Source organism: Idiotropiscis lumnitzeri, chromosome 6 (assembly GCF_059441095.1).
Source record: "Idiotropiscis lumnitzeri isolate Australia: NSW breed Sydney's pygmy pipehorse chromosome 6, RoL_Ilum_1.0, whole genome shotgun sequence".
Lineage (NCBI taxonomy): Eukaryota > Metazoa > Chordata > Actinopteri > Syngnathiformes > Syngnathidae > Idiotropiscis > Idiotropiscis lumnitzeri.
The window spans coordinates 12,826,912-12,839,718 of NC_142396.1; the positions used below are offsets into that span (position 1 = coordinate 12,826,912).

At 39.1% G+C, this 12,807-nt stretch overlaps 1 protein-coding gene across 1 annotated transcript in view; it reads left to right on the plus strand.

The window, feature by feature from the left end:
• Positions 1-12,807, plus strand: part of cdh13 (cadherin 13, H-cadherin (heart)) — a 241,863-nt gene that overhangs the window by 191,649 nt on the left and 37,407 nt on the right. Inside the window, exons 10-11 of the mRNA XM_088299366.1 lie at positions 9,152-9,334; positions 9,402-9,655. Of these exons, the coding sequence (XP_088155492.1) occupies positions 9,152-9,334; positions 9,402-9,655 (437 nt within the window). The remainder of the gene's footprint in view (positions 1-9,151; positions 9,335-9,401; positions 9,656-12,807) is intronic.

Genomic DNA, 12,807 nt, shown 5'->3' on the forward strand with positions numbered 1-12,807 from the left:
CGGTGGTTTTCAACCTGCCTATGAATTATAAATAACTTCTCAACTGACCACCAACATACTGCAAGTTTATTTGCAAGTGTGTATCTATGCTGGATTTGTGTCTCTACCCAAGCTTTAACTGTTTAAATTATTCATCACATCATTTCTTCTTTCAGATGAATTCTTTCTTATTCAAGAGATTGCAGCGTTTATTGACCACATGTAAGCTTAAACATAAAATATGCTTCAGCTTATACTGTGAGTTAGCAACACAAGTAGTAGGAGTCCAAAAATATTCCCCTATACTATAGTCTATTGTGTATGGCCTCTCGGGTTTTGTATTATGTTGAATTTTTTTTATTTTATTTTTTTTGCTCACAATGCGTCGGGGGACTCAAGTAAATATTGTTCGTGCAATTTTAGCTGAGATTGTTTCCAGACCAAATGTTGATATTTACTCACCTGTGTTTCCCTGCACGTGGACCTTTCTAGCATTGCAATCTCAGTTTTTCCGAAATTATTTTAATATCATCAGTGCATCCATATGAATATACAGGTTCTTCCATGTCCTTTCTCCCCTCATGCTCGATTTGCACGGGTCAGCTCTCAGTTAATTCCATACACTGTCTCACTGTGTCTATTTCCCTGAGCTCCCCATAACAAGATGGTGATGGACCTTATCCTTCCTGTCACTCAAACTTAATGACAACCAGACAGATTTCTAGCTCGCGCGTGCTCGTACCATTCTTTCTGCCCACAACACCCCAAAATGTTCTCCTCGCTGATGACCTGACAATATGCTTTGCCTGCAATCCATCTGTCCCATGGATAAAGACGTTAGCCGTGATGGATGTAGCACCATGTAAGGAGCAGCAGGGTGCTGTCAGTGCAGGTCTTTCTCAGGAACGGCTAACGGGTTTCACGGATTAGTGGCGAGGATGTGATTGCTTCAGTATACACATTGCTGTCTTCCTGTGTTGTGAGGGCACAGTTGACCAGAAATCATCTTCAAAAAGAACCAATAGGAAAGGATTTGTGGGCTGTATGTCAGGCAAGGTGAGTTGTGTATAGCGTGACATGTATTTTCCGGGGGTGTCTTTGGACTTTTTGTATCAGAGCAGTCCTGTCTTTCTGCCGCTCCAGATTGGCCGAAGCTGTGGTTTCGGGGTACTCTGTCGAAAATAGCGATGGAGCAGGAGTCAATCTCGGCTCCAGGGTTCATGACCCCATTCGGATGATTTGTTCTGCTATTTCCAGGAGCAAAAATATATTCACTACATATGATTTCAAACTAAAAATGGCAAATATATTCGAGAGAACCTCCACAATGACAATCTTATTTCTGTGAAATGAAATGTAACGTGTGTTGCTGTCTGCTGATATCCAATGTAAGGCACTTAGCTGTGTAGTGTAGTTGTTTTATACTTGTTTTTTTTTTCTGACTTGAACTTGTTATGAAGGCTGTCATGTTAAATCAGCTTTGCCAAAAGTCACATTCATCGAAAAGCTTTTTATTTAATCCAATATGGGAGTCTTCTGTCTCCCTCAATCTTCTTCAATCATGTTTAAATGGCGGGGGGAAAAAAACAGGAATACTTGGCAGATAAATTGATGTACCTCCACAGGTTACATGCACACAGGCTTTTTGAGATTCATTTCAGAGGTTTTTGTTCCAGCTATATGAGTGATCTCTTTGTCAGAATGCCCCCTAAACGCAACTAAGTCTTGACTTTGAAATTACTCTCTGCGTCAGGCTGTGAAGGTTCGAAAGGTTAAATTAAAACATAATTTTGAGTAAAAACGATTTTCTTTCCAGTCTGTAAAACTATGTCCACTTATCTTGCCTTCTCTTGATATTATTTACGGTTTATTTTACAGCTTAAGATACAAGGAAGCTCAGGACAAAGAAGGGATTTTAAGCTATCCACTCAAGGGGCAATTTTAGGTTCAGAGGTTGAGGTTGTGAGGCTCAGGCATCAAGCAGGTGAAATTAAGTCAATCATGAAATTCATTAATATTAATGAAGCTGTCTTGTCGTGAATGAAGTCTGACATAAAAAGCAATCATTGCTTTAAAAAAAAAATCACTGTGAAATGTGAACTTAACATCTGTAAGTTACAATTTATGATTTTGAGATAATATGCTGAATGCTCAATGCAAACAGTGAAGTTTGTTCTTTGAGAGGCTCTCATTACGCCATACAGGGATCTCCAAACTTAAAACGCGCAGTGATTAATGGTTTTTAGCCAAAACATAACAGATTTTATCACTAACAGTGGAAATGCAAAATGGCTGTACTTTGGCTTCAGCTAAACGAGGTGACTGGCAGTCCAAGTTAACAAATCATCGGAATATGCAATTTATTTTCTGTACCTCAGTATTATGCTTTTTTTGCTTCTTCCGCTAACAAAGTGCATTCAATACAATTAATACGATTAGTTGGGATTGCTTGTATTCAAGCTGGGCTGCGGTCCTCCTTGCTGTGCCTAATCAAGTGGCTATTCCTTCAGGGGGGAAAAATAAGTTAATGTTCTGCTGACATAGTTTGTTTTGCTTAAAGATGTTAGTGCTTTGTTTTTGCTGTTGGTAAATAATGTGGTTGCAACACAAACTTCTTTTGTGTGCACTAATTCAGTGGTCAGAGTTTCAAGAGCCATTTTATCTTTCATATTATTGATACACTTTTGTGCCCAGTATGTGCAAAAGATTCCAAGGCATTTTTGTGAGAGTGAACAACTTTATTTTAAGCACTCAATAAAGATAACTTTCTTTGCCAATAAAATAAAAGCCATATTGTAAGCAATGTCTCTTCTGACTTGCTTTTAATTTCCCACTCCCACAATGTTGTGTCAAATGCTTTCAGGCTTGCTGATTTTCCTAACAGTCAACGTATACTGAAACAAAACAAAGAAAGCGCACCAACAAAACCATGATGTGAACAAATCTTTAGATTTTGTAAACTGTTCTACCCCTAACAAAAAGAATTGACTCTTACGTTGTCTGTCTTATCCACAGGAACATTTTCTTGCTCAAAACTTTTTCTTCTATGCCTTGGGAGACAAATCTCACCTTCCACTCTCTTGACTTTCTCTTTTGCCGCCACTGTTTCTCAGGTGTTTCTCCATAAATTCACCAAGAGAAATAAATGAGACTTAAATAGACTGAGTGAAAGTTGAGACTTAATGGAAATACCTCGCAAATCTCATATAAATATAGTGAATGGATCCTTTATTTCTATTTTAAAGCAGAAAATGTGCAATAATTTTTTTTAAGTATTATTTATTAGACCCCCTTGTCACCAACTCCGGTTCTCAAGGGCCCCTATCCTGCATTATTTAGGTGTTTCCCTCCTCAGGCACATGATTCAAATGATCAGTGAGCCCTGATCGAGCCTTTGATCTCATTTGATTACCAGAGAACACATCTGAAACATGTGACATGCAAACAATGTCAGTTGGCCAAGAAATGCTAATTAAAATCCTGTCTAAAATCATACGAGGCAATTCCCTTAGCAGCATCAATGAGGCAACGAGCAATTATTGTTACTGGGTAAAAGTGACAGATGTGCTCTTCACATCTCTTCTTAATGTTTTGTCAGCGTATGAGTGTGCACTAGATGTTAGCGATGTTCAAATTCAATTACGCTTTGTCAAAGCAGTTGTTCTTGCAGCTCTGCCAACTGGTTTGTTTTTCTTTTACAGATGTTCATTTGTTTGCATCATCGGAGAACTCAACAGAAGTCAAGGGCAAACGTTGCTCATGTTAATTTCGGGCTGCTCTATTTCCAAACAGTTGGCACTCAAATGAGATCTTAAAAAAAAAAAGGTTTGGGCTCTGTTCACAATTGCTCTTAAATGTTAGTATCCGACCATATCCCTGCGCAGGGTACCTACCGCTTAAAGCAAGCTTAATTAAAACTTTTCATTTCCATTTGAATTAAAATTTAAGATCAACTTCCCCAATGTTCCCAAAGTCGCTTGTGCACCTGCTCTTTCGAGTCCCAACTAAAATCCCATCCCTGTTTTGTTTCCACTGTCGTGACTGCATGATGTTACCAATTTATTTTAAGATTTGATAAATGCAATGAGAACATGTAACATGGAGACTTGTGTAAAATGGATTTAAGGCTTGTTAATGCAAATTAAGGCATTGTTTTGGGATTCATGGATTCAATGTCAGCCGGCACGGTGGACGACTGTTTAGCACGATGACCTCACAGTGCGGAGGTTATGGGTTCGATTCCGGCTCCGGCACGGTGGACGACTGGTTAGCACGATGACCTCACAGTGCGGAGGTTATGGGTTCGATTCCGGCTCCGGCACGGTGGACGACTGGTTAGCACGATGACCTCACAGTACGGAGGTCATGGGTTCGATTCCGGCTCCGGCCTTCCTGTGTGCACTTTGCATGCTCTCCCAGTACCTGTGTGGGTTTCCTCCAGTTTATTTCCACATTCCAAAAACATGCATGGCTGGTTGATTGATCTAAATTGCCCCTAAGTGTGAGTGTGAGTGCGGATGGTTGTTTCTCTTTGTGTGCTCTGCAATTGGCTGGTAACCAGTCCAGGGCGTACCCCGCCAACTGCCCAAAGATAGCTGGGATAGGCTCCAGCACGCTTGTGACGAGAAGCAGCTCAGATAATGGATGGATGGATTCAATCCCTTTTAAGAGCTTTCAAGGATCTGAAGGAACCCTGCTGTATTGGTAGAGGAGAATGAGATGTCTTTATCTCCTTCAGAATGCCCTCTTTCACCTGTGTACAAGGCTGTAGTGGATGTTTTGGAAATGGAAATGTTTTGGAACAATTTGTATTGCCTATGAAAACCTTGCTGTATTTGTTAAAACACTGCTTTCTCGGCAGAGTTGCGTGGCTGCATCTTTCTTTCACTATAAAGCGAGTAACGCGATTTGTGAGGCCTTCTAATTGCTAACTGTCAGGAAATCGACGGTCCTCCATGACTCACTGCTTTGTTTTTTGTTTTTTTTTGGGGGGGGGATTGTTGTATTGAGACTTTCGTCATCCAAATTTGACATGCCGGCTCGTAGATGCTCTGCTTTCATCTGGCTTGAATCCAAAATGTTTCGTCGCACCTGGCTGCTGTGTAATTCGGTTTTGGATCACATTCTGTTTATGCAGATCAAGTTTGCGTGTGTAATTGTACACCTACCGCCGTCGGAAACTCCTTTCTCTCTGCGTCCAAGCTGTTCCCGCCGCCTGTCTCCTTGTCTGAATGTGCATGTGTGTGTCTCAGAATGAGAGTTCTGCCTCCCACAGCAGCATGCACGATAGAATGTTGATCCAGTCATCTATCCATTTTCTGCACCGCTTCTCCTTACTGGGGTCACGGTTGTGCTAGAGATTACCCAAGCTGATTTTGGGTTGGAGGTAGGATACTTGATGACGTTTGTAAACAAATGTGCTTGTAAATGACAATTTATCAAGTCAGAAAAAAAAAGAACTCAGTCGATATAATAAATATAGTGAAAGGGCTAGTTCTCACCTCCTCAAAGCCCTGGGAACTTATTAGCCCTACCCTCATGCACTTTCACTGGCTCCCCATCTAGTTCTGGATAAGCTTTAAACTTCAAATGACTTATAAATCCCCCGGATGTCTTAGCCTACCATACATTACCGACATCTTCCGTCCTTATCTCAACCTGGGTGCCATTCTAATTACATAACCACTGCACAGCAAATAAGTGAGGGGGTTCTGTGAATAACGGGGGATAGGTTACAAAAAAATGAAAAATAGATCCGCAATTGGGCGAGAGGTTCCAGCGGATCCTTAAAAGGGCTTAAGGCACTGAATCCATGAATCTAAAAACAAGGCCTTCAAATCAATCTTTCATCGGTCTTGGGGCGACGTGGCTCAATGGTAGTGTGGTCGAGGTTGAGGGTTCGATACCTGGCCATTGTGACCATGTCCAAGTATTCTTGAGCAAGGTACTGAATCCTAGTTGATCTTGGTGGTATGTCATCAGCAGGTCGATGTGAAAGCCGTGTGAAGTGCATTGAGGGCCTTAATAGGTGGAAAGATGCTATACAAGCCAAAGACCATTTAAAAAAAATAGATATCTTTGAAAAAAATATTTACAGAAAAACTCTCATAGTAACTTCACATAATCTCGATAGTGGAACCAACAAAACAGTAATGTGGTTTTATTCAGGACTCTTAAGAGCAGATCGTTCAAGTGCCAACATGGAAAGTTGGTCTTAAATTTAATTTCAAATGGAATTAAAAAGTTTGAAAACTTGAGTTTAACTAGACTAAGCAGTAAGAATCCTGAGGGGAATCCGCAAATACCAACTCGCAAATACATGGAGTTCAGTGTATAAACATACAAAGATGTGACAATGAATCATAAAGAATTTAAAGTGACCAGTAGTGATCCTGATCAACATTCAATGACAACAACAATAAGGAGGCACGACAGCAGGGGTGTCCAAACTACGGCCCGAGGTTATTTGCGGCCCACTGTCTATTTTCATTTATTTTTACTCACGGCACGTACAACAAATACCACAAGGAAATGGCCCACAAATTTATTGGATATGACTGCAGAAAAATAGCGGTGCATTGCGACACATGCATGATCATCCATCGGTGCAACTCACCTGACAATTACTGCAAATACACCAAATTGGTGTACAATTTATTTATATAGATTGGTTGGCAGCTTATTACAGATTGTTCTTGTTTTGATTCTCAATATGAAGATATGCAGATCAATTCAAGTACAATAGAGGACTCCAGGCCACCCTAAAATCATGAAAAAGATGAAATTGTTTGCCTAGCTGTGATGTCGCTGTTAATCATAAGAACTACAATATATAATTGCTTGGATATTAGTAATAATCAATTACTAAAAAAGTGGCAGTGTCACTTCAGAGATCCGTAAAACACATTGCCAAAAATTTAATTGGTGAAAAAATTTGAAGTTTGAATTTTAGTTTGGCCAAGTCAGTCCCCAGACGTCGCGGCACAGGGAGGCAAGCTCTCTTGCTGGCATGCTGTTTTTTTTTTTTGATTGGGTTATATTTAAGGATAAGTGATTAACATACAAATATTTCCTGTATTTACAGTAGGACTTTACTACTGCATTAGTGTAGATTACCAACTTGTACTTGAGTACAAATTCAAGTTATGTCACATAAATGCATTATTTATCTTGTCCTCTCCAACTTCAATGTTTGTAGTCCACAGCAAAAAAAGAGGAATTGGCTTCACCCTTCCAAACTCCAATCCATTTGTTGTGGAATTTACTCCTTCAACGAATATTGTGTTTCTCTCCGCTGGGCATTAACTGACTGAATGGTTTAAGTGCTTTAAACAAGCATTGGATAAATAAAGGAAAAGATAAAGACAAAATCAATGTTCGTCTCTCCCCAGACAAATGGATGGTTTTCAGTAGGGTGTAGCTTTAAGAAGGTAATCTGTGAAACAACAATACCGTGGGCTGGCAAGAAATACATTTATCTTGACTTCTCTTGTGCTGTTGTTAAGTAGGGTGTTTCGTGTTTGAAAGATTACACTGTAAGCTCTGCCGCGATAATGGTGCTGACATGCACACACAGACGCACATTCAGATGGCTTTCGTGTGTCTCCATCTTTTTCACTTCAGATTGTATTCCTCATTGACTTTTACTGGCAGACGGCTTGGCTATTTAATTGATTGAATCCTCTTACCAAGCATGATCAGTTGGGAGTATTTTGATTGGCAGTGTAAAATGAATTTGAACCAGTATATGAAATTAGCGATGAAGGACATGTGTGTTTACTCTCTTTGTGTCAGTTCATTCATGCGTGATTGATGAATTGAAAACAGGAAATGGAGGCTATAGTATAGAATTTAGGTCAAGTGACACAAAATGAAAATGCCACATATTTAAAAATAAATAATAATTTAAAAAAAAAAAGCTTGTTTTTATCTGTCAGTAATTACCAGGGTTCATTCAGTTGAATGAAGAACAAGGTCGAAGACACAGTGGTCGTGTTTGTAAGTCCATTATTCGTCATTCGCCAGCGGCCAGGCCACTCATCTGTCATCATCAGTCTGTCATTATTTCAAGCTGAAATCCTCAGTCCATCACTCACAACTGACACTTCCGTCATGACTAAATTACAGTTGAAAAAATGTTTTACTTTAAACTGGTTTAGTTTAACCAGCATCCCGTGCTGCATTGTGGGCAAAGATAGAATCCAATCCAAGTCGGTTACAATAAAATCCAGCGGGCATCAAAGCTGAAGAGATGTTCTGTCTGAGTAGTTTATTTAAAGCTTATTAGCTGGCTAACTTTCTATTTAAATTCACGCACATCCAAAAATTGTACTGTAAGTAAAGCACAGATCAAAACAGACATACATTTTTTTTTTACTTTTTATTGTCAACCAATGGCTGTGATTTATTTTTGTTGGTTATTTAATGGTATTTAATCTACTATTGTGGCAAAGTCTATCTTTACGCCACGAGGGGTGACTCGACATGGAGTGCTCAACACGCTTGATCGCATTGATTAAATAAGTCCTTTGATTTGCCGACAAACGCAATTGACCTGCCCAGTATAATAAAAATGCTAGAAAAAAAATACGTTATATCCTCTTAAAATATTAAACATAATTTTGGCAAACTCACGCCTATGAATAAATACATGTCTCAATGTTTTGATTAGTGCTGTCAAGTGATAATGTTTTTTTAAACTAATTAATCACAAATTATTTCTGTGATTAATTGTGAATAATCACATTTCAACTGCTATTTTTTGTGAAGTTTTGTGACTTGCATATCTTGGAATTTATTCAAAATCGCCAAATATGAAGTATATTTAATTAAAAAACTGTTCTAATAGCTTAGTAGACACATTTACGGGCATTTTTCTCAGCAACATTTGTCAAAACGGCCCTAAGATGGTTTGCAAGGCCCAGTGGTAACTTGAGAAGGGTGTTTTGTTCTGCGATGATGTGCTAAAGATGTACAGATAATATGGTACAATATTTGCAAAGTATGTAAATTATTTTTGAAGTAAATCAAACTGAGTTAACTGAGTTCAAATATTTAACACAGTTAAAACCATTTAAATTAATCTCCAAAGGTATTGTCAGTTTCTGCATCCAGGTAGATTACAGCATGTTTTTTTTTTCTTTCTTATCGTGATTTTTGTCTGTCCCAACAGTTTGAAGCGTATGTATATGAAGGTTCGACTGGTGTGGCTGTTAACCTGACAGTAGACGATAGAGATGACCCAGCGACTGGCGCATGGAGAGCTATCTACTCCATAATAAACGGAGATCCCACACGGAGCTTCGAGATCCAGACCAACCCAGACAATAATGAGGGAATGCTTTCAGTTGTCAAGGTATAGCAATATTATATTGGTCGCTAAACATTTAAATGTCCTTGCTTTAATGTTTCCTTTTCTTAAGCCCCTAGATTACGAAGGCACAGCGTTCCACAAGATCTTCATTAAAGTGGAGAATGAGGACCCTCTGATTTCGGATGCGGGTTATGGCCCGAGCTCCACAGCGACTGTTCAAGTCAAAGTTTTGGACATTAATGAAGGACCTGCCTTTTTCCCAGACCCGCTGATTGTCACCAGGATGGAAAACATTCCAGTGGAAAGCTTTGTAGCCTCTCTCAATGCCACAGACCCGGATAGGTTACAGCTACAGAGTGTCAGGTAAGGTACTGTATTTCAGTTAAAACTGAAGAGTAAAGCCATCCTTGTTTATTTCGCTGTACAGTTTATATGGAAGGTTTAGTGGTTGGAGAGTAGTCATTGGTTTACTCCGTTGAACCAATAATCCAGTGGTCTTTCTTTGAGTGTACAATCAATGATTCCTGACAGCGAGGCCATCTATTGACGTAGCTTTGCCGTTTTTTTTTTCATTCCCCTTTTAGCTGCATTGGATACAATGAACTTTACACTGGTACAGTTAAAAAAAAAAGTTCTCAAGTTATCTACTGAAGCAGTGCAATGTAGAGAACTCTTCATTGGTTTCATTGGCTTTCTGGCCTAATGTCTACTTAATGTGATCCTCTTTTTCCACCGTGTAGTTGAATTACATTTACAAATAGACTAAACTCAACACCGGGGTTTAATAATGACCTGAGGAAATAAAACCACTCAATTGTGACTACTGCTGAAATAATTGAAGTGAGTTTGGGTGCTGTAAAACAGACAGTGTCAGTATCAAGTTCTACATGATGTGGAGTGGTTGCACTTGAGGTTCTGGAAATATCAAGATTGGTGTAGTTTACATGCCACTTTAGTGACAGGACAGCTTACATTTTTAATTGTCTCCGAGCAATTTGTCTTATTTTGAATTCAAATTGTGCTCATTAATAACAGATTTTCCAATTCACTTGTGTGTTTGTGGATGGGGTGGAATATGAAAAGAATAGTAAACAATCTAATTCTGTCCCGCGTTTTCAATTTTTTATCTAACAATAAATATTCACTGTATTTTTCATACAGTGGCTGGGGGAGTGCCGTTGCCCAACTATTGGGGGGGATGTATGTAAAAGCATATTTTAAAAATAATCATACACAAATTAAGAAGTTATTTATCTATTTTATCACCAATAACAAAGGCGCTTTGTGTAAACAGTAATAATAAAAAGACAGTTCGGTAGAAATGCCGAGAAACAATGGAAGAACTGAAACATGCATTGCATTGGCTGATGTCTGGTTCTTATATATCTGATTTTTGTCCACATTTTTTAGAGCCACTATTCTAATTTGAGGATACACATATTCAATTTCATTTCCCTTTTTCCCTTTACGCCACCGTGATGGCCAGTACGGGTACATCCAAAATGTGAAAACAGCCTGGATTGTGTCACTTTAGTCACGTAGCGTAAATCCACCCTTAGCCGGATCCCTGTTTCACAATGTGGCAGACTTGTTGGATGAGGATCAACACTGATATCCCTTGGATTATAATGACAAGGGGAAGGCAAAAGCTAAACTTGCTGCTCCTGATTTACATCTAAAACTTCTAACTGCTGCCAGACACAGAGCAAATGTCAGTGGCGTGGTGTGATTGAACAACAGCATAGCAAAACATTATTTCCATATGAATCAGTCAGGCTCCTGGAGATTATGCATAACGGCATCTTTCATATTTGAACCGTCTTACTTTGTGCCCTCATCTGTAGAATGCATTGCTTCATTTCACTTATGAGCTACTTTTTTATTTTTTATCCCTCCACTCATTGACATATCGCTTGCACCAGAGATTTTGGCATGCCAGAGCTGTGACCTGTCAACAGTTTGAGGACACTGAAAAAGACAGACACGGTGAGACACGGAGATGGTTGGAAACGCAGGATGGGGAAGCGTGCACAGAATGAAACAACACCACAGTGGAGTCAGTTTTCTTTTAACTGTGCTACTGTGTTTGCCTCTGCTTAAATGTGCAGGTGTTTTCTTGTGGGTGTGTGCATGTGCGTGTTGTTTGTGTATGTGTGCCCTGGGATCTGCAGGTTAAATGCATTTGACACGGAACACAATCCGTCTGAGCCTTGGATCACAGCCAATGTCATTCAGAGGGAAAGCACGCACGTCTGGGATTTTTGTGTGTATATTTTCCATATAAAGAGTATCTTATTGAAGTTAGCCCACACCTAGTGTGTTTACTCTCAGAGGTGAGCCCATAACACACCTTTGCTTATTTTATAGTTTTCATGACAGTCTGATTGGTGGATTTTTGTGAGAAAGCAGCCATGAGTAAATGTTCAAAGAGGAGTGAAATTATTTGGGTACATTGTCTACAAATAACCAATTATTTGATTAACTTGATATTATAAGATAAAACATTTTTAGACACTAAGGGCTCGATATTTATAGACAGCACAGTTGGGGTTGAGTGATTTTCATGGCGGTACAAGCCTTGTTTAGTGTGTTTGGGAATTTGTCAGACTGCTCTGCACCATGCTGCGCATTTCAGCGGACTGAAGACGTATTCTTTGAGGCGATTTCCACGTGTCCACTCCGCAGCGGTGGTCTGTGATTGCCCTGGCCAACTTTACATCACCCACCTGTAGGGGTCTTCTTGCAGTTCCTTATAAGCGCACTTTGCATGCTTCAATCTTCGCCATGTACTCCAGCAAATCAGTTTATGCTTCTACCATTTTTTATTTTTTTTTTTGTCACCAGACCTCCTCCTGTGATATGTGTTAATTGCTCTATTCTTATCTAACCTGCCAACCTGCTGTTGGTGACATTTCTCACTTTCAGTCAGACAAAGAAGGGTAATAAAATATTTGCAATGCTAATTTGTCTTTGTAAATCATTGTGGCTGGCATTTTACTCACTGCTAAATTGCTCCAGGTGCTAATTAAACAGACTTTATTTAATACTCAATAGTGAGAGCATGAGATTGGAGAAGTTCAAGACGTTAAATACCATTTATTGTTAATTATTAACCACAAATGTTGCACAGCCAACTTATGCAAAATTATATTATTTGGCAATATATTCTTCAAAATGTAATTACAACAATGTGTTCCTTGAAAAGAAATTAATTAATTTCACTTCCTGAAAACCATCAATAATGATGTGAGATTCCTGAAATGTTCTGTATGGCAGTTTTTATTTTGATTGTAAAGATTTAATTAATTCCCAAAACTGTCATGTCCCTCTAATACTAATACACATTAAGACAAGCCTGGCCCTAACAAATGTATTTTCTTCCCTGTGCTATTGGTAGGTTTGGTCATTTTGACATGTTTACAAAGTTCTCTGCGGTCAGATTAATAAATTGGCCCCGAGCAGTGGGAAAGTTCGACTAAGTTTTAGTATTTTCGCAGCAAGCGTGGCACATTCTA